This window comes from Poecilia latipinna, unplaced genomic scaffold, assembly GCF_001443285.1.
Source record: "Poecilia latipinna isolate Pla-1442-1.1 unplaced genomic scaffold, P_latipinna-1.0 Scaffold1418, whole genome shotgun sequence".
NCBI lineage: Eukaryota > Metazoa > Chordata > Actinopteri > Cyprinodontiformes > Poeciliidae > Poecilia > Poecilia latipinna.
In genome coordinates, this window is record NW_015114034.1 from 27441 (window position 1) to 48071 (window position 20631).

General features: G+C 40.6%; 1 protein-coding gene across 3 annotated transcripts; it reads right to left on the reverse strand.

The window, feature by feature from the left end:
* Positions 1-295: 295 nt before the first annotated feature.
* rnpc3 (RNA-binding region (RNP1, RRM) containing 3) lies at positions 296-15683 on the reverse strand. 3 transcript variants are annotated; one of them, XM_015056936.1, is made up of 16 exons: positions 15610-15683; positions 14189-14351; positions 14060-14107; positions 13828-13937; positions 13603-13686; positions 12090-12201; positions 11340-11408; positions 10115-10257; positions 9856-9981; positions 9328-9464; positions 6389-6571; positions 4762-4856; positions 4355-4413; positions 2892-3024; positions 728-805; positions 296-570 (listed from the first exon to the last, which is right to left on the reverse strand). In XM_015056936.1, exons 2-15 carry the CDS (start codon positions 14342-14344, stop codon positions 737-739), a joined length of 1524 nt encoding a protein of 507 aa, XP_014912422.1. In that variant the 5' UTR covers positions 14345-14351; positions 15610-15683; the 3' UTR covers positions 296-570; positions 728-736. The 3 variants fall into 3 exon arrangements, with proteins under 3 accessions (XP_014912422.1, XP_014912421.1, XP_014912420.1); XM_015056935.1 differs by having other exon boundaries at positions 296-362; positions 6389-6574; XM_015056934.1 differs by having other exon boundaries at positions 6389-6574.
* Positions 15684-20631: the final 4948 nt, after the last annotated feature.

The following is a 20631-nucleotide window of genomic DNA, read 5'->3' on the forward strand; positions in this document are numbered from 1 at the left end:
AAGGTAAGCTTATCAAGTCCCAACAATTTCCAAACAGACTGCAGACTGCTTGTTTTGCTTGCCGTCTATTCGGGAGTGCTTTTCTTTTCTCTTCCCTTTTTTTTCCCTCCACACACTGTTTTGACAGCCTACCATCTGCTGCTGAGCCCCGTTTAGATCTCGTATACCTTTTCCCCCACTCTGTACTTACTCGCCTGACAAGACTAAGTTTTGGGACTAATGATGCTTTTGGCTAAGATGTGAGTCTGAGGCGGTAATCAGAGGGGAACAAAGTAAAAAAAAACATGACAGCAGACACTCTGAGAGAATATTTTTATTTATTAATGTGAGAAAAAAAGAAGACAGCCTCTGATGACCAGCACCTATTCAGTCAAACAAGGAAAATAATCAGTAGGAATAAACAAAAAAACAAACAAAAACGCTACAGAAAAAAAATAATGCTCAGCAAACTACAAGACAAGTTTCAAGCTCTATCTGTACGATAGTGACTATAATTAAACTCTGTAGAGGTTTTGCTCCTCCAAAGGATATGTCAACGTAAGGATACAAATGGTTTTCCAGCCTTGGTATCTTAAATAGATAAAGTGTAAACACAACTGTAAGTATTTCAATGACACATTTTGTGCTACACAAACAGATGGGTGTATATAATGGGGATATTTGAACGATTGTTCTCCAGAGAAAAAGAACAAAAATAAGAGTTTAAAGGCTTGGGAGAGTTTCTCACCTGCTGGTTTCACCGCTGCTTCGGGCCCTTCTTGCCGTCTGTGCTGTCTGCTTTGGGTCTTGCGGATCTCGCGAATTGCTCAGAGTTTTATAGTTAAGGTGCTTCGGTGGTTTTCAAAATGCAAAATGACACTTTCTGCTTCGACAAATGTGGATTTAGAGTAATGCAGCCTCACTGAAAAGCCACCTCCATTTCTAAGCGTACCCAGCTGTTGCGGTCCAGGAGCAGATCCGTTTCTCGTACGGGACGCAGGAGTCGTCGGGTTCTAGCTGAGGCTCTGCACTGTGGATGCAGCTCTGAGCGTTTTTCCCTAGCGACGCTCTCTGCCTCGTGTAAATTTCATTTGAGAAAAGGTCGCAGCTGTTTCCTCGGAAGGTCAGCAGACCACTGGCCAAAACTGACCTTATGAGAAACTGGACGCCTTGTTTTTCTAACTGCCTCGGCTGAGCTGCGACAGCTTCGAAAATAGCACGGATTAATAATAGCGGCGCCACCTGGATGATAGGTTAAATAAAAAGCGTTGATGTGATTTATGTGATGTGATTTTCACCGATGATAAAACCTCCTGCTTTAATCTGCCAAAACATCAGGAAGGGTTTTTTTTATTTCTAGCAGACTGAGTGGTTAGTTGCAAGGCAAGCCTTTAACAAACTATGAATTTATACTGGTTCACGGCTTGTGCTTTCTTCATAAGAAGAAAGCAGCAAAGCAAACCGGCCCTGACTTTCTGATGCGTTTGAAAGGTAAAATTCAAAAACATCCAAAACATCGCCGTTTCTTTTTGCACCCTATTTCAATTAACTCTAAGCTAACAATCTAGGAAATTTGACTTTTTTGCCTTTTCATTCAAAAGAAAAGAGGCAAATTGTCATTTAGCCAAAAAATGCATTTTACCCAGAAGGGTAAAACAGGAAGCAAAAGTCACAACAGAACAGAAAAGGTTATGCTAAAATCGAATTCATCATAAAACAGACGTTAAGCTAAAACAGAATTTACTCTAAAATGTAACTTATGCTAATATAAACTTTATATGGAATTTATGCTAATACAGCATAAATTCTGCTAACAAACAGAATTCATGCTAAAGCGGAATTCATGCAAATTCCAAATTTATGCAAAAATGGAATTTCTAAAATGGAATTTGTGCCAATATGGAATTTATGCTAAAACTGGAATTATGCTAATTCCCAATTTAAGCTAAAACAAAAGTTGTGCTAGAATTCAGACTTTCTGAAGCTCTTCACATTTTGTCACACCACAACGACAAAGTATGTTATGGGGAATGATTGTGACAGACCAACACAAAGTAGTACGTAATTATGAAAAGGAAGGAGAAACTCAAACATGGCAGGAACGTGTATCCACCCCCTCTTTTGTCATAGCCCTACATAAAATCAGCTCAGGCAATTTAGATAAAGAATGTATAAATATATTTGTAAAAAAAAAAAAAAAAAGATATTGCGGATCCTGTCATTTTACGCATTTCCACCAGTTCCTTGCTTTACATATACCTATATGTGTGTAATATGTGCTGAGGTCCAATGTCAGCCATGCTATCGAGTTCTAACAGCGGCGTTTTCAGATCCAGCATGTTAAACTCTGAGCTGGGCGCATAACAATGCCGTCTCCAAGCTAACTCGCTGCGAAATGCACATTAAAACAGCGTCAAAATCAGAAGCCTTGCTCCCTGTGACAGGTTCAAAAGTTGATGCATAATTAGCTTCGAGAAAGAAGGAAGAGCAGGTGGTGGTTCAAAGCTGCCAGAAATTAGTCCTCATCCTCCTGAAAGCACTGAGGGGCACAGCCAACAAAACATCTGTGGAGGGGAGAGTTCACTTAATAAACCAAAAATACTTCACCTGTTCCCTGCATCGCTTTAATACATGTCCTGCCTGTGATTTTCTTTTTGCTTCAGTCACAGGTAAAATGTGTTCTGGCTTGCTTACTTTTTCAATCAGTGATGTTGGAAAAAGGTCCTGATTTGAACTGCAAGCAAACATTTTCACACCACACAACTTTTACTTCTTGGCATGTCTGGGTGCCTTCACAACAAAAATTAATTAAACCCCAACAAAGTCTGCAGTTACGCTCCTTTTTAAAAGCCTTGTTCTCGTTTCATCCTGCGAGAAGGAGCGCAGGGGAGAGGGGGGGAATAAAAGGATACAACGACGAGGGGTTTGTCGTGGAGAACGAAGCCGTTGGTTTCCCGCAGGGCTTTCTCAGCACTGCGCTCGTTCGGGAGTCCTACGAAGGCCTGCCCTTTCATCCGCCCCTCCTTCATTAACACGACGTCGAACCTGGGGAACAAAGAACAAGCGGGAACAACATCATTATCCGCTGCACGCTCGTGGCCCGTCCGGCTCAAACATTACACCGCGCTCCGTTCGGCGCGACACGGGGAAATGTTATCTGCTCCTGTGAGCACATAAAACCGAATGGGTCGGCAAAGCCCAACGACCCGCGGGCTCTAAATCCCCGACAATTGATTTTTGCCGAAGACAAGCAACAGGAGGCTTTAAAAGTTTATTTAGCATTCAGGGCAGGATCTGCCGCTGATGGGCATGTGTCCGTAAAGCCTTTTTTTTCTCTTCTGGAAGCAGTTCATAAAACACATCCCCTACTTCAGTAAATCCTGGACAGCACAGATGACAACAACCTTCAATAAAATAAGCACTCTGCAGCAACACTGTGGCCCGTCTGCTTCAGGAAGCATCATGTTTGGATCATTTCTGTCCGAATTGATGACTGCAGACTGTGCTTTCCCAAATTAAAAGTTAGAGCTATGATGCAATATGCAGAGGGTCAAAAGTGTAAAAAAATAAATAAATAAATAATTAAAAATTTAAAAAAAGTAAGCAATAAAATCAAGTAAAAGAGAAAATTAAAATTGGGATATTGTTACCTTGCTAAGACAATGGCCTCGGCCATTTTTTGCCAAAAGATATTTTAGGCAAAAATGACTTGGGCCATTATTTTAGGAATGTGATCATTTTCAAAAATCAACTGTATCTTTATTTCAATATTTAGTTTCTTATTCACTAGTAATTTATTCATTTAATCATGAATTTAGAGCTTCAGCGTCAACAATTCTGTTGCAAAAAGGGATTTGCAAGTTAACTAGCTGTGCAGTTTAGCCAATCAGAATCCAGTTAGAGACCAATTTTAAATTATTTAATCAAACACAGTAGCAAAGGAACAATGAAATATTTAATGATATAATTCTGTTTTCTTTTCTTGAAAGATTACAAAATGTGGTTACGCCTGTCAGCTATTATTTAATGATTTATTTATTGGCACGGTTGGTCCTCCATACTAAAAGAAATATACAGAGAGGATGAAGCCACAGGTGAGAAAAGGCCAGCCGGAGCCCCAGGCAGAGATTCTCTCTTTCCTGTTTCTCACAGGAGTCTGGCCCAAATCTGTTTGAGGGAGTGCTGATGCACCAGCATCTTAATGTCCCTCATGATCTCAGTATTAGTGCGGATACTTATTAAAAAATGCCAGGCACAGTCAGCACAAATTACGGGAAGCTCTCGGGAGGAGCGGAATAATTGCTGGGGCCAAAAATAGCCCTAAAAACAGGAGAAAACTGCGGCACAATGTCAAATAAGATTTCTGTTAACGTACATGTTTCTCTCGGCTTCTGACGACGGGTTAATGTAGCGCCCATAGATGTACCTCAGGTCCTGGAAAACATGAAAGATAATAAAATTCTAAAAATATAAAAAAACATATTCAATTTCTTTGAACATTTTTTGTCATTTTGTCACATTAAAAACAACAATTAATAAAGAAGCAGGCCACACATTTCAGATTTGTATTTGTAACGACATAAATCCTTTTTCGTCCGCTTTAAGTTGTGCGTTACTCCACATGAAACACAGACTCAGATTTACGGTTTTAATGTGATAAAAGTGGAGAAGTTGAAGAAAGAGTCCTGTGCTGATACAGGCGAGTGTCCAGGACAAGAAACAAACAAAAAACAGATCAGGAAGGATGGATGAAAGTGGGTCACGTGCAACAGCTGGACCTACCTTCTCCTCCACCTGCTTTGCGATGTTTTTCACGTACAGTCTGCAGGTCGGCTCTCCAGCTTCATAATTTTTAAAAACAGACATCCTTTTTATCTCTGTTTGAAAAAGAGAGGAGAGAGGGAGGAGAGAAATTGATGCGAGATGAATAAAACTGTAAAAAAAAAAAAAAAAACAAAAAAAAAAAAAAACAAGCACAGGTACAGAGAGCCATTTCTGTGCTCCAGTGTCTGAATCCATTGGAGGTTTGGTTGATTTCATTCGTCACCTTTTCTGGAAATGTTTTCCAGAAACAACGTTTCAACACAGGTGACGCTTTGCCGATTTGTACTCATCATGTGTTAAATGAGTGTCTTGCATCAAAAGCTAATAAAAATCTTAGATCTTGGGGGTTAAAAAAAAGTTCATGCTGATGTTAAACTTTCCTCAGCAGCTCCTCCTTCACTGAGGGATTCATCTAGTCTCTGGTTTCAGGTTGGATTTTTCCCACAGTTTGCAAATTATTATTTGTTTTCTTTGTTGTTGTTTAGCTGCGACGTCTCTCAGAATAACTCCCGGTTTATTCTAATATGCATTTCAAACGAACTACGGCATCCTGCGCTTGTTGCATCACCTCTCAACAGAAGTGTGCGAGGAGGAAATTAGAGCGTTACAGCTGTTCTGCAACACCTACATGAAAGGAGGAACGTTGTCATTGGGAGCACGTACGCGAGTCGAAACCCGTCCCTCCGAGGCGTTTTAATGTCTGTTGACTTTACAGAATTTTGCAGGCTGTTTGATTTCCGTTTCTCGTCGGTGGTGTTGCGACGAGTTCGGCTGAAAATTAAACTCACTGCGCTATGTTTCCATGTTTTTTGCATTGCGCTAGAAGAATTGTATACAACTGTATTTGTTCCCAAGTCTGGTTTGTGCTTGGGAGGAATTTCCAGATGCTTCGAGATGTCGCGTTCGTTTGCTCAAACAATTATAAGTGTAGACACGATGGGAATGTCCGACCACTCGGGAAGAACGCGGGTTCTGCGTTGCACCGCCACGGGCTGAAAAGTCGCTCAGCAAGGAGGAAGCCGTTATTTCAAAAGAAATATAAAAAGCCAAAAATGCAGTTTGCAAGGACCAGCTGTCTGATGAAATTTAACTGTGACTGTTTGGCCATAACGACCATCGCTACAATTGGAGGAAAAACTGGGATGCTTGTACCATCCCAACTATGAAGTACATGGTGGCAGCGTCTCTCTCTTTCTACCAAAAATTGGTTGACAAAAATCTTGCAATAAACTACATCCTTTTATTGAAGGATAATTTTGTTATATCCTAGTAGTTTTGCTAACTTCTGTAATTTCTGATCTTGGAGAAACCGATAAATATCTGATATATTCTTTCTCTTATTATTGTGGCATTTAGCAAACAGAAATAATTTTGGTCATTCAAACCAACCAAAAACAAGAGCAGTTTGGTCAGATGGGTTTTTTTTTTTCTTTTTTTTTTTACAATATTTTTACTTCAGAAAATTACAGAATAAAAGTAAAAGTGTCTTTGTATTCACTGTATGTAAACTTCTGGTTCCAACTGCACACCAAATTTTGCATCCATAATGTGAAAATGTCATGTGGATTATTCTGTAACTACTTGCCGTCTCTGGACAGCCGGCCTTTCTCCAGCTCCTTCCTGGAGATGACGTCAGACACCAGATCCTCTTCGTCGTCGCTGTGCTCGTCCTGCTGCTGGCTGGTCTGGGCGCTGGGGTAGAGCTTCCCAAAACCTTCAGTCACCGTCTCTTCCTGAGCGGCGCTGCTGGGGGCGCTCTTGCTCTCATCTGCTAAGAGAGGAAAACCCCTGTCAATCAATCCAATATTTTCAGACGGTGACGGAGAGCGATTATCAGTCGACGTCACTCTGCGTCTGCACCCACTGTACCGCGCATGTCGCCTGCAGAAAGAAAGCAAGACTATATTATTCTGACTACTTAAACTATTAAATTATACTCTTTAAAAACTATCACTTATATTAATTTTGTCTTGTGGACAAAGTAGGTATAAATGATCATATTTCTTCTATTCTTTGCAAGAATTCCGTTTATTTATGAAAATTGGTAGTTTTAGGAAAACCCTTTTAAGGTTTCACACCTGTACCCTTGGTCACCATGGATACGCTTGTCTTAACTTTAGAGGGACTTGACGCGTCTCAACGTGAACAAAATTGCTTCAATATTCCTAGTAGTTGAAGTTTGAGCCATTTTATTTTATTTCATAGTTAGTCATATTAGAATTATTTACAATGTCACACTTGTGTTTATTTTTTATTTTTATAAATTTTACATCACTTGTGGTTACAGTTGTACTAATATTTAACACTTTGGATGGAGTAGCTTTTCAACAAATAAACAATTTCCCCTTGTGGATAAATAAAGGAATATGACAACGTGCTAGCTAATATTAAAGCAGCAAGATGAAAATGTGGGTAACCATGGCAACCAGTGAAAGTTTGTGTTTGCAAACAAATAATCCCTCTACAGAACATTACTCGCTGTGGTTTTAGTATAATATTTTTTTTTTTTTTTTTAAAGTGAGAAATTAACAATAACTGGAAAACTGAAAGTAGTTGGGGGTTTTTTCTTCTTGAAAGAAGGTAGCGGTGATAAATCTTTTCAGCAGTGCGTGAATGCGCTGCAGATGGAAAAGAGCAGTGAGCCTGTCCAAATCCACAGGAACGGGGGTGAGAATGGTTTGTCATATCAATGAGTTTGTATGTGTGCGAGTGCTGAGGCGCAGAATGCCGTGGAGCTTTTCTGATAAACACCAGATCGCCGCTTCCCAACTTACAGTCCTCCTTATCGGTCGCCCACCTCCCCCTTTTTTTATTTAAACAGCTTGTTTATCAGCCCTCCCTCGCCCCGTCCGCCAAAACAAGACTAATCCAAGAAGAAGAAAAAAAAAAAAAAAGCCACCTGTCAGAGTTTATCTTTCCCCTGCCTCTAGGAAATCCTTTGTACACGACTTTGAGATCTGTTTTACTTTTTCAGGAGTGAAGCCGAAGCCAAGGAGAGGGGAGATAAGGTAAGCAGGGAACCCCGGAGATGACAGGAGACACAGACTGTGTCCTCAAAGACGTTACTTCACACAGATAATAGCTTAAAAAAAAAAAAAAAACCTTTCTGTTGCAACTTTCTGCTTTGAAGCGCTGCCGTGTAACACTCGGCTCCGACTCCACTTCTAGTCGGGGCTTGAACTTGTGTCAACAGGGCCGACAAATCATCTCTTGGCTCGTTGTGATAAATAAAAAAGAAAAAAAAAAACACAGAAGAGAAGCTGGAGCCTCGCTCTGTCTCTCCTCCACTGATGAGAGGCCAGAGCCTTTATGAGCTTTTGACTTGAGCAAGTGAAGCGATCTGCGAGACAGGCTTCATCACAAGACGCTGCGTTTCTCCAGGCCGTGAGTGTTGTTACTCACAAAACTGAGACGGTTAAAGCGAAGCGTTCAGTTTAAAAGGGGATGCTGTGCATTATTTAGGTTCAAATTATTAGTGCTCATAATAAAATACAAAATACTGATCAAGCATTTATGGCTCATCTGTACACAGCAGGAATGTCAAGTGAGAAATATAGGAAGAGGAAAAAGTAGTGAGTAATGAAGGGGGCATGTGAGGAAGGAGAGCTAAATGAAAAAAAAATACCCACCTACACTTTGTACAACTTTTTATTCGCCTTTCATTAAAAGCTCAATAAAATAACCTGAAGTTTGTGGTTGTAATACAATAGTTATAGGGCAATATTATGAATTTTCTTGACACATAGTGCCAGTTTATAACATAATCAAGTAATTATATTACCTTCATTTGTATCACATACAACTTAAAAAGAAATTTGATTTCGTTATTTAAGGCCTTGAAATTGGGCCTCTGTCACCTCAACACTTTAATAACATTTCAGCTCCATTGCATTGAGAAGTAGCTTGTATAATGAGCTCAGCTGATGCACGGCTCCACCAGGTGTTTGCTAATTGTCTGCTGGCTAGTCTGAAGGAGCCGAGGTGGAGGCAACTCAGAAGCTTGGAAACTGCAGCTCAGAGGAGGAACTTCTCAAAAGCGTTGCTACGTCCACCATGGCGTTTTTCACAGCTGAATGGTTGCCACGGGAGATTGAAGGATTTCTAAAACATGCATGAAAGAATCAAAGCAACACTCCAGCTATGTGTTTGGTGAGGAAATAACATGATAACGTGATGTAAAGATAAAAAAAAAGTCAACTTTACATAATCCTTTAAAAACTTTCTCAAGACACTGTACTTTTCCCCAACCACCTCCTCTTTATTCTATGCTGTGTTTGTCCTTTAGAACTGCACACTCATTTCTACAACTATAAATAATTCACCAGTCTCATTTCAGGGTAAATGCAAGGACTCCCAACCTGAAGCTGCTTTAATGAAGTGAATTCCTTGGTTGTAAAAGTAAACTCAATCTCTCTGGATATTGAATTTCACTCTGGGTCACCAAACTTTATTTTCCTGTTAATTCCAACCATAATCAGTGCTTTTTTTTTTAATACACCTGAAGCTCGGGGGTCAAAGTCCTACCTTCGACGTCGACATCGGCTCGGCCGCTTCCATCCGCGGCGGCTGCCGCCTCTGGCACCGAAATGTGGAACTCGATTTTCCTGGGGCCGGCGGGGTTCGGGTTCTCAAACACGTCGGAGGGCTGCAGCGCCGGAGCACTGAGGCCGACAGGAACAGAGGGAGACGGAGAGAAAACTGAATATACAGCAAACCTGGATGATGTATGGTTGTTTTAGGCGTGTTTTTGTGTTTTGCTAAAGCTGAGATGCTCCACAGTCGGATAAACACGTGGCCAGGAGATGTATTTATAGTCCGGAAAGCAGACTCTGCGCTCTGTTCATGAGGGAGGCGGTGTGCAGGTGTGTGAGAATGTGGAACAAGGACAAGTCGCTGAGCCACACGGGGCCGTCTCCAGGAGGAAGACGGATCGTCTGGAGAGGTTTTCTCTTTTCTTTTATTATTTTCCCTGTGCTTTAACTGAGCCATGAATACGGTATCCGGATAAATCATGTTTGAGGACTGTGACACGGTTGAGTGCTTGCTGCGTACCTCTGAGAGTCTGGTTTTGGAGCGTAGAGCAGGTCCTTGATCTTGGGCTTCTTCCTTTTTGAAGCTGTTTTTGGTCTCAGGGGCCTCTTGCACGCTTGGTTGACCAGACCCATCAAACGTGCAATCCTCAAATAAAACAAGGGGAGGAAGAGGGAGAAAAAGAATTACTAACATGTACAGAAAAAAAAAAGACAATCAACAACTAAACGCACAATGAAACAGCTATGAATATTAATTTGATGCTGCATCCTCTCCTCACCTCTCCTTATCTTCTTCATCCCCGCTTTCATATTCCGACTCTTCCTCACTGGACCTCTCCATCTCCTCCTCTGGTAAAGGTGGGTAGTCAGTGGGCAGAGGAGGAGGCATGGGGAAGGGTGGAGCAGGAGGCAAGAGCTCAAACTGCAAAAAAAAAAAAAAAAATCATGCATCAAAGGTTGCAGTGAGACTCAATTAAACTTTTTAGTCGAGTTAATTGCAAGGGCTAATGAATTCCTCGAAAAGTGTACATCAACGAAATAAGCAATATTTTCAAGTCAGGAAACCAATTTTGCTGCTAAATTATTGAATATATGAGCTCAACAATAAAGATTTGTAGTATTTAATCTGTTTTTCAGGTTATTCAACCATCAGATTGGCACAAAATGCTTCTATGGCCATTCAGCGTTCAAGTGTTTCAGGAACCCCTGATCATTTATACAACTTCTTTAAAAAAACAAATACTTCTGTGGACGCTGAAATTAGCACTGGGAATGTCTGTGCTGCTGCAACATATTTAGCATTGAGATGCTATTTTAGGCTTGAGTAGCTACAAAAAAATGCTAACTCATTTTAGCTAAACTAGCACACGATGGCAGTATTTTCCAGCATTCCATCAGATCATTTTCTGAAGAACAAATTAACTCCTTTTGGACTTTGTCATCCATGTGTTGTCTGCAGATGGCGCTTGTGCGTCAGATTTATTGGCGTACCAGAAACAAGTGAATATATGGTTCCGTCTGGAACCTTTGTATATAAAAAATTAAAAGTTTTATAAATTGTGTTTTTATGTGCTAAAACCTATGTAATTAATTGATCTAAATTAATGTTTTAAAGACCTGGCACTAATTACATGAGTCTAACAATGACCTAAAACAGAAGTAATAAGTTGTTCTTATAGTTACTAAGAACTACCGCAACAGTACCACAAAATATTGTGATAGAACTTTACGTCCATATTGGCAATATGGACGTATGGGCAATCTGCATCACATTTGTGAGAGTCAAAGGAAAAATTTTGTAATGATGTAAGATTCAGAAGAAGAAGAAGAAGACGTGGAGATGTGCAATATATCTGCTTGTACTGATAAATGCATATTATTTTATGGGAAGCGCTCCTCCTGTTGTCTCAAACTAGTGAGTTCAAAGTGTTTCAATGCTTTTGCGAGACCCAGTGTAACCAGTTACACCAGTTCTGTATTCAGAAACCACGTCTGGAATCTTACCATGGGCGGCCTTGCTGTGATGGGACCAAACGGGCAGGGCAGATTCATCTTGTTCATCAGATGAAGCACCTGTTTCGATGCGAGATATGTACGCATTTAGAACAGGGACAGCAGAATATGTGTGTGTATGTGTGTGTGTGTGTGTGTGTGTGTGTGTGTGTGCGTGTGCGTGTGCGTGTGTGCGGAATCCTAACACAAGCCGGTTGCATAAACACACTGCGGCTCCCCAAACAGGCAGCCTGCAACACAGGCTACGTATGTAAAACAGACCAGCCGACTTCTGCATACAAATATGAGGATCAAGGTGGGATTGAAGCAGAAGACAGATACCTGAGGTGCAGCAGAGCCGTTCGGCTGGCGCACTAGCACCACCTAGACACCGACACGGGATGCAGCTCAGCTCCCAGGGAAATGCTAAACCCATAACTCATGCTTCCCACTTACGGTTTATTATTAATACTTGCTCCCCGAATTGGGTTTTAAAAGCCAAACGCTTGCTGTTTGATCCTCAAGAGCTTGGCCGGTGCTCAGAAACCTTGGGCACACTTGTTCCTGATTCGTGTTTCTGTTTCACAATCAGAATCTGAAGACTGCATGCTTTTTGTTTGGGTCACATTTTTTTTTCTTTTGAAAAACTGATTCCAGAAAGGAATATAATGCAACACAAAGACATGGAGATTCTCCACATCTGCATATCCATGCTGTTGGATGGAAAATAAAGGGAACAGAGGAGAGGCGGTGTTTACTCACTTGGACATAAAACTTTGGCACAGCGATGAGGGCATGCGTTATGTTTGTGAGGACGCCGTTGGAGGGCGGTGGGTATAAATATTTCAGCGTGGGATTTGAATGAAATCTCATCCTAAAGGGTTCGAAAAGAGGAGAGGGAACGTGAACACCAAGCATAACGAGTCATCCACCAATCAGAGATCAACTACTACTGGTTCTAGCTGGTGACTAGAAGGTCGAATCAGGACAAAAATCTGATTTTCTTTTTTGTTTTTTTTTCTTTCTTCCGGATCATTTGTTGCCTTGTGGGTCCTGCCAGTGCATCAACAAAGACAATGATGCAAGTTTTTGTAGATGAAGTAACACTAAGAAACACATGCTTTGATGTGTAAGTGGGTATGGTCTCGATTAGTCTCAATTCAATCGGGGACCAAAATTGCAACATTTCTTACTTTTTCCACTTTCACACTGCACTCTGTCAACCAAACCCTTTGAAAAACACGCCCCCCCCTCCAGCCCCCCCCCACTGAAGGTGGCGCTACAACAGGAACCCACTGAAGGAAACGTGTGCAACTTCCTTCTCAAACTGTGAACAAAACTGACGTAGCGTCAGATTATAGCAGTTGTAGAATTTCTACAAATCCCCAAGCCAATTCTCCTGCAAGACCGAGACCACGACATTTACCCAGAATGCCTTGCGCTAGTCCTATTCCTGCTTTTTGGAGAAGTCTCCGATCCACTTGCCTCCAGACATGAATTCAAACCACACTAGAGTTTACGTCAACCAAACCAACATCTAAATTTGTAGTTGGACCAGAGTTTGCATCAGAGTTTGATTGCGCATACACACTTCCCCAAACAAAAAAGATTTTCTAACGACACGATTTGAAAAGACACAATGCAAAAGATACTATACATTTTAGGTAATGGGTAAAAGTAAAAGTATAATAGAATCACCAGTCTTTACTAAAGACTGGTGATTCTATTTCCATTTACTTTTAAGCACGCAGCTTTGAGATACAATGGAAAGAAATCTTTCTGCAACCATTAAGGTTGCAAAAGATTAAAAAATAAATAAAAATTGGAAGTTGGCTTAAGATAAAAGTTGCGGCAACGAGAGAGAGTGCCGTTACCGTAGCGAGCGGTATCAAAGAGCACCTGGTCCCGTCAACTGGCAGGCCAGTCTACCTGTCAGGAGCTCAGTGGCAGCCCGGCTATCTAATTGGACACAAGGCGTCTGACAGCTCCCAAATATGCCTCTCAGATTCTCTTCCAGGTTCACTGTCAGCTCGCCTACAGGCGGTTTTTGCAGAGCGAACTGACGACACCTTGACAACTGTTAAGGACCACGTCATGCAAGCACACTGAAGTGTCCGAGGTAGTTTTGAGGTGGAGGCTGCAGGTTTCACAAACTTCAGGAACAGAGGCCCCCTAAAAGGTCTACTATGTAGTTTCTTTTATAGCTCATAAAATGTGGTCGAAACTCAAAAATAATTCAGTAACCCTTTTGTTTAAGGCATGTAGTCCTTCTTACCCGAGGCTAGGAGAAACGCCAGTCTCTATGATTGGGATTTTTGGCTGTTTGAACTCCTGTGTCTTCTGCTTTTCTTTGACATGACTATGTGGAAAAGAGAAGAGATGGAACCAGAAACTTGTGATAATCTTCCCGTACTTCACAGAGGAAATCAGTGCAGCAATAAGAAGTGGCAAAGGTAGGTTGAATGGGAAGGCGAGGGTGATGTACTACAGAAAACCATACCCATCTGACACCGGGGGGTCCTTTAAAACTGTTACATTATCTTGGCCTTGTGCAAACTCCACAATAAGGGTCTGGTCCAGAATCTGTAGCTGATGGAGCCTACTGAGGGCCTACAAGAAATAAGATGGGAGGGTGAGTACCATCATGCACCACAAACTCAAAGAAAACATTAGTTACATCTTTACATGCAAAGAAAACAATATTTAGTGGCTTTTGGACACAAGACACTCACTTTTGCTGCCATATTCTCACTTTTAAATCTCGCAAAAGCTGCATGTTTCTGTTAAGAAGGAAAAAATTAATCAATTCATGTAGGACATAAAAGTTAGATTTTAGGATGCAAAGGGGTCAAAAGACCTACCAAACGTCCCCGGTTTGAAAAGACTCGAACCGACTCGGCACCAAAATACCTCAGGAGGTCTTCCTTCTCGTCCGTATTGAGCTCAGCCGGTAAGTGGCGGACAAGCAGCGTTCTGCTGCCATTGCTTTTGGACGAGTCTTCATTATGTTTCTCCATTTCCTTGCTGGGCAGAAGGAGAAAAAACTTAAACATTGGTCCACAAAGACCAATGAATAACTCGCACCTCCCTTAACTTTCAGTTAAATTTATACTTCAAATTTACTGTCAAATACAAGTAGAAGTGAAACATCATCTACCATTACAGAATGCCACCCAAAAAGATTGAAAATGCAACCAAATGCTTTAATGCCATAGTTGCCAGTTTTCTGCCAAACGAAAACATTATTACTCAATCTGTGAAGGGTCATAAAACCATTTCTAAGATTTGGAGTCACTCAACATTGAGAAAGATAGACTAGAGGGAAAAACTGGTGTGCCTACAGGATTTCAATGGAAGGTTAACATATTTGCTAAAATAAAACAAAAAAAAACATGATTCTCAAGACTATTAGAAATGTATTTTATGGACTGAGATGAAAATTTTTAAATGTTTTGGAAGGCATTTGTTCTGTTTCATCTGGAATAAAACTAACAGGATTTCAGCATGAGAACATGACACTCCAACATAAAGGTCTGAAGCTATCCTTCCTTCTGCGGGACTTGAGAGAAATTTGTTGTGCCTCAACCATAAACTCTCCTCTCTATCAGAAAATGATGTCATCCGTTGCAGTCACTGGTGGCACAAACTCAGGTTGAGGCTCCAATTCACATTGGAACTGGTTGGGTTGTATGTTTTTCTCTAATAAAATAAATGACTGGAGAATGACATCTCCTACTTACTCTGGGTATGTTACCCTAATATTAAAATGTATTTGACGAGCTGAAAAAGTAAACGTGACAAAAACAAAATAGCAAAAACATAAGAAATGGAGGTTAATGCTTAGTGCTCACTGAGTGACTGCATCACAACCAGAACAGACTCCTCTGAACTTCTCTGCTATGCGCCATGAAGAGTTGCACGAAACATCTAGAAATTACCCTTCCTCTCTGAGAACTTTGTAACAAACTAAGCCGAATTAAATAACAAAGCGTGCTAAGCAATTGAGAATATTCAGTAGCCTTGAAAACGAAAAGACGAATTGTCCATAAGCAATACAAGGTGAAAAAGCCATTTCTCTTCGCGAAATCTCTTCTCAGGTTAAGCTAGCTTAATGCTACTGCTACTACCGACCAGGTATTTAAAATCAATTTTTACGAACCTATTTTATAAGGTTATTTAACGACAAGGCCCTGTTTTTAAAAAAAACGACTGAATTCAGCTTAGTAAAGAGCTCTAACGACGCAAAGAATTGTAATTTCCATTGAACAGATTTCATACTTGCCTCCTAAAGCTGCAAGCAAACTTCCGGGGAAATCTTCTTCTTTTTCATTCCGTCAGTTGACGCACATTTCAGAGACCTACTGCCTCCCTGTGGCAGAATGAAGTCACTACTTCTTTCACGCCGAACTTAGTGATCACATTTGTTTACCAAGTTTACAATTTTTCCCGGTCTTTTTAGATGTTTTCAACCAGTGAACTATAGCTTACAAAAACAATGCACTGGTGAAAAACAGTAGTTATTGTTTTAACGTTATCCAGTTTTATGTTTTTGGTTTTAACTCTGAAATTTGTCTTCTACAAGAATTTTTATTCTAAAAAGTTACAAAAAGCCATTGTTGAAGTTACTACGAACGTTTTGGAAACATTCCCCAGCAGGTTTCAGAAAATTGCACTTTCCGTATTGAGAATGACCCTTAGAGAACTTTAAAGAATGTTTAGAAGGTTAGAAAACACTTTCATTGTCAAACAAAACTCCTTGAACATTCTTTCACAATTATATTCAAACCTTTAGGGATGGTTCCCAATAATTTACATTGTGAACATTGTAGATCAAGTTTTAGGGAACATTTCCTGAATTTTGGTAGTTGTTACAGCATAAAATTAATAGACCTTCAGCAACCCTTTGGGGAAAGTTCCCACAAAAGTTATTAATGATCTTCAGGGAACCCATAGGACTCATCTCATAAGTTTCATGAAATGTGTTGGTGTGAAAGTTGTAGATAACTTACATTGAACGATTAGGAAACCTTCTCTTGAGGATCTCTGAGGGTTACATTGAGAAGGTTGTAGTTAACAGGAAACATTGAGGAATTGTTCTTGAAAGTTCTCCAATGGTTCCATGGTAAAAGTTGTGGATAATATTCAGGAAACTGTTAGGGAATGTTTTCTGAATGTTCCCCAGTGGGTACATTTCAGAACACTGGTACCTTCACATAAACTTTAGGGAAAATTATTTTTAAGATTTTGTGAAGGTTAAGCTATGGAGGTTGTAGATAAACTTTAGGGAGGCCATGGAGAACATTCCTTGATAGCTCCCTCCAAGTTGCACTGTCAGTTAACATTAGATTAATCTTTAGAGAACATTTGATTGGTGAACACTTGATTATTTTCATAACTTTAGGAAAGGCTTCAGTTAGGTTAAAAGGAAGTCCTCAGATCTGATCCCTGTCACCAAATTTTACAGGCAGTATGCTGATAAAATATATCTTATACAGCTTCCACTGCCATGTTTATTCCTCTGACGCAGTGAAGCAGTTTCCTCAGTCGTTTTATTCGCCACATCATCGCCCACAATTTTCGACACAAACACCAGCATCACATCCTCACTTCTCCGGTTGAAAAACCGTCACTGAGCCGTCCTCTCTCTGCATCATTCTCCTCTGTCTGGTGCTAACCAGGCCAAATAGTGACTCGGTGCATAAGATCATTATTCCTATAATAAAACAGACAAATAAAAGGCACTTTGTGTGGTACTCTGATAAATTTGCTGTGTTGTGACCGTCACACGGTTTTCTTGTAAATGCAGGATAACTTCCTATGTCACCTGTCTGCTGTGGTTGTTGCGCACAATGTGGAATACAAGAGCAAGGAAGTCACATTCTTTGGCGTATACATAATTGGATTTATTTTAATTCTAAATGTAGACCTGTTTCAGGTCATGATTGTATTTTGTTATTTAAAATGTCTTATTTCGACACTGAACAACCAGCTACCAATGCTCTTTTCCCCCCAGCAGATGTCACCCTGACCATGTTGAAATAATAGACGTGTCTGCAGCAGAAATACACTACATGACCTGAAGCATTCATTCAACCGGGATCCAGTCACATTTTGTTGCTAGAAGTCGTAAGTGAGCTAAAGTAACCAATTTTATTAGTACTGAATCATGCCCACTACAGTTTAATTAAATTACAATTAGTTTATTTATTCATTGAGTACACAGACAAAGACGTCCCCAAAGTTAGAATAAACTGTCTGCTTCTTGGCACTTAGATGTTAGATGATATTATTACCAAAATCTAAATGCAACGGTTACAGAAAAGCTCTGCTTTTCCTGTCCACTCAAAAATCATGGTCGTCTTTTCACCCTCAGTCCCTCACCCCCCTGGGGAGAATCTCCCTTACAGTTCTCGAGATGCCTCCAAATTCCAGCCCAGATGAAGCCCTTTCTTTGACGAGCAATGCGAGGGCATTCCTCCGCAGGGCAACACAAAGCCCTCTTTCACCGTGGCCTGGCTCTGAAATTTCACAGGTGATGGGAGGAACGGCGGACACTCGACCCTCCTCCTCGCCTTCCCCCGGTCTCACCGAGAGAGAGAGATGCTCACCAGCCGCGTTGCCAACTAAAAAGTAGTATTATATTGTAAAAAGATGAAATATTACACAGAAATAAACATGATGTTTAACAGAGCGGAGGAGACACAAAGTCAGTTCCCTGTCTTTGTAGATTAAAGATGTTTCCAGCTGGAATGGCTAAAAAGATAAGAAGGTTTTTAATGAAAGAGATGTAAAAAAAAAAAAATAAAATAAAAAAAATCCCAAAAAATGTGATTAAGGTTTGTTAATGCATTTGTACCTCTATATATAAGCAAGTTGTCCTTATAATAACTTCCAAGTGAGGCATCTGCTTCAGTCAACAGGACATTATAAAGTGCAAAGCTGCCACTAGATGTTTTCCATGAAGCTCTCATCTTGAGACAGTCAGAATTTTTACATTAACCAATGACGGTAATTTGTAGGCTTTTAATTATTTATTTTGACCATTTTTTTTTTACCCCAGTATAAAATATTTCAGTTTTAAAAGCAAGAACTGGCTTTGAAATTTCTCTACTCGTCTTTGGGCAAGACACTTCACCCACCTTGCCTGCTGGTGGTGGTCAGAGGGGGTGCATGGGGCCAGTGCACGGCCCCAGGGCAGCTGAGGCTACAATGCAGAAACCACATCATTCAGTGTGTGAATGACTGAACGTAGTGTGAAGTACCTTGGGGTCTTCTGGACTAGATAAAGTTTTTCACAAGTACAGACCATTTACCATGCGATGAACAAATTTGTGTTGTCTTAGGTGCTGCTATGTAAATCTTACGCAGTTATGTACATTTATCTATATAACAAAAGAACAAGAGGTGTGATCATAAGTTGAGCAAAATACAGAAAAAGTGCTTAGTAAGCTGTGTTGTGGCTGTGCGCTTGGCATCATTTTGTTTCTGGTGTCAGATGTACCACTTTTAGTGTTTTCTCAGAGGGGCCATCTGAAAGGTATCCCAGGTGGTGCCAGCTTTACTTCCCTAGAATATCTCCCTATTGAACTTGCTTGCCTAATGTAAGCCCTCCAATTCCTTTGGCACAAAGGAAAAGCTTTGTGCCAAAAAGCACCATTTTTAAGCAGGCAGCCCTTAAAGAGATACGAGTTTTGTACAAGAGAAGCAGCAACATTCCGATTCTTTTAGAATGTGGATTGTCTCTTCAGGGTCTCGGTCTTCTGGATGGCTCAAGAACTCAGCTGTTTGGACCTTGTGCACAGAACTTCCATGTTAATGTCTTTGGGTTCGTTACTCAGGTGGCAACAGATCTGGGGTCTGGATTTTGCGTGAAGGACTTAAGAGGTTTGCTAAGGTCTTTCACTCAACTGACCTTTCACTCCCTAATCAACCTGGGATTAATTAATTTTTATATTGTGATTTCATTGCACCTGCCAACAAGATAATGGCATTCAGGAGCGAAATAAGCCTCTTAAGGGCTGTCATTGCTGCATTTGTTTTAAATCCAATACACTAAATAATCTCCACAGACTCTGTACTCCAATAAGACTCCCACAAGTGCCATCAGCTCTTGATTACCACTGGACTTCCCTGATTGAATGCTGATGGAAGGCTGATACACCTCAGACAGTAAACTCAGGTCATGTTCAGCTTTCCTGAGCTATAAATGGACTCTTTGATACAGGCAATGAATGGGGGCCCGTCTGTGCTGGGATGGCATGGATTTCCATTAACCGACATGGAAACATCTTGGAAAAACACAGCATGGATTAAGCCACCATTGTGCTGTCAGAATTATGGGTTGGAAAACTGGGTTGAATTTATGACTTTACAATTTTTTTAAACCAATTTTTATTTGACTACACTCCCCACAAAAAAAGGGAGTTCCATAAGTAGCAGCATGTCATTTCAGATCACTATAAAAGCAGCCTTTATAGTGGTTCAACGTTTAAGAAAATGTATCGCTCATCGTACTAGTCTGGCTAGTCTAGCTCCTCAGAAAGACTGGTTTTTGTCAAACACTATGAGCAACGTTTTTGAATTGTAAACATGCGTCAAATTAATCGCTATACTGTCCCAGAGATCCAGTTGGTTTCCAAAATCGCTGAAGAAATCAATGATCTTTCAGTCAGCCACAGCAGACAAGGCATGGTGCTTAAATCAGCTGATCCCAGGCTATCATGTTGACAGCTGCGATGAATAAAGGAACCGAAAAGCTAAGCCTATTCTCAAGTGGACAACAGATGCATCACATTATGTTATTATGGAGTAAATGTTATTGCTGGATTCCAAAAAGAAACTACTTGCAGCACATGGTTTTTTATGTCTCCTGTCGTATGTGCACAGTCAGTTTGCATTAAACAGCCAACTTTGGCGGACGGAAATTAAATGTATGTTTTGTGCTAATGTCTAAGCAGTGTTCAACGAGGAGAGATAAAGTCAGGATGCCCACTCTGTTTACGTGGGTTGTAATAACGGTGCTATACAGGATCGCAGGCTCTGAGCTAACCACTAACCTCTCCAGGTGATCGGAGTCTACAAAGAGACAAATAACACGACCAGTGTCCGTCTTTGTTTGATTAGCATTTTACAAGAAGCATTTGATAACATGTGATGCTGAGGAAATGGCAGAGTTTATCTTGTGATAGGTAGGTTCACAATCAACCCAGACCAGACATGCACTTACTAAAGTTGATTGAGAGTTGAAAAGGACACCAGGAGATATATATATATATATATATATATATATATATATATATATATA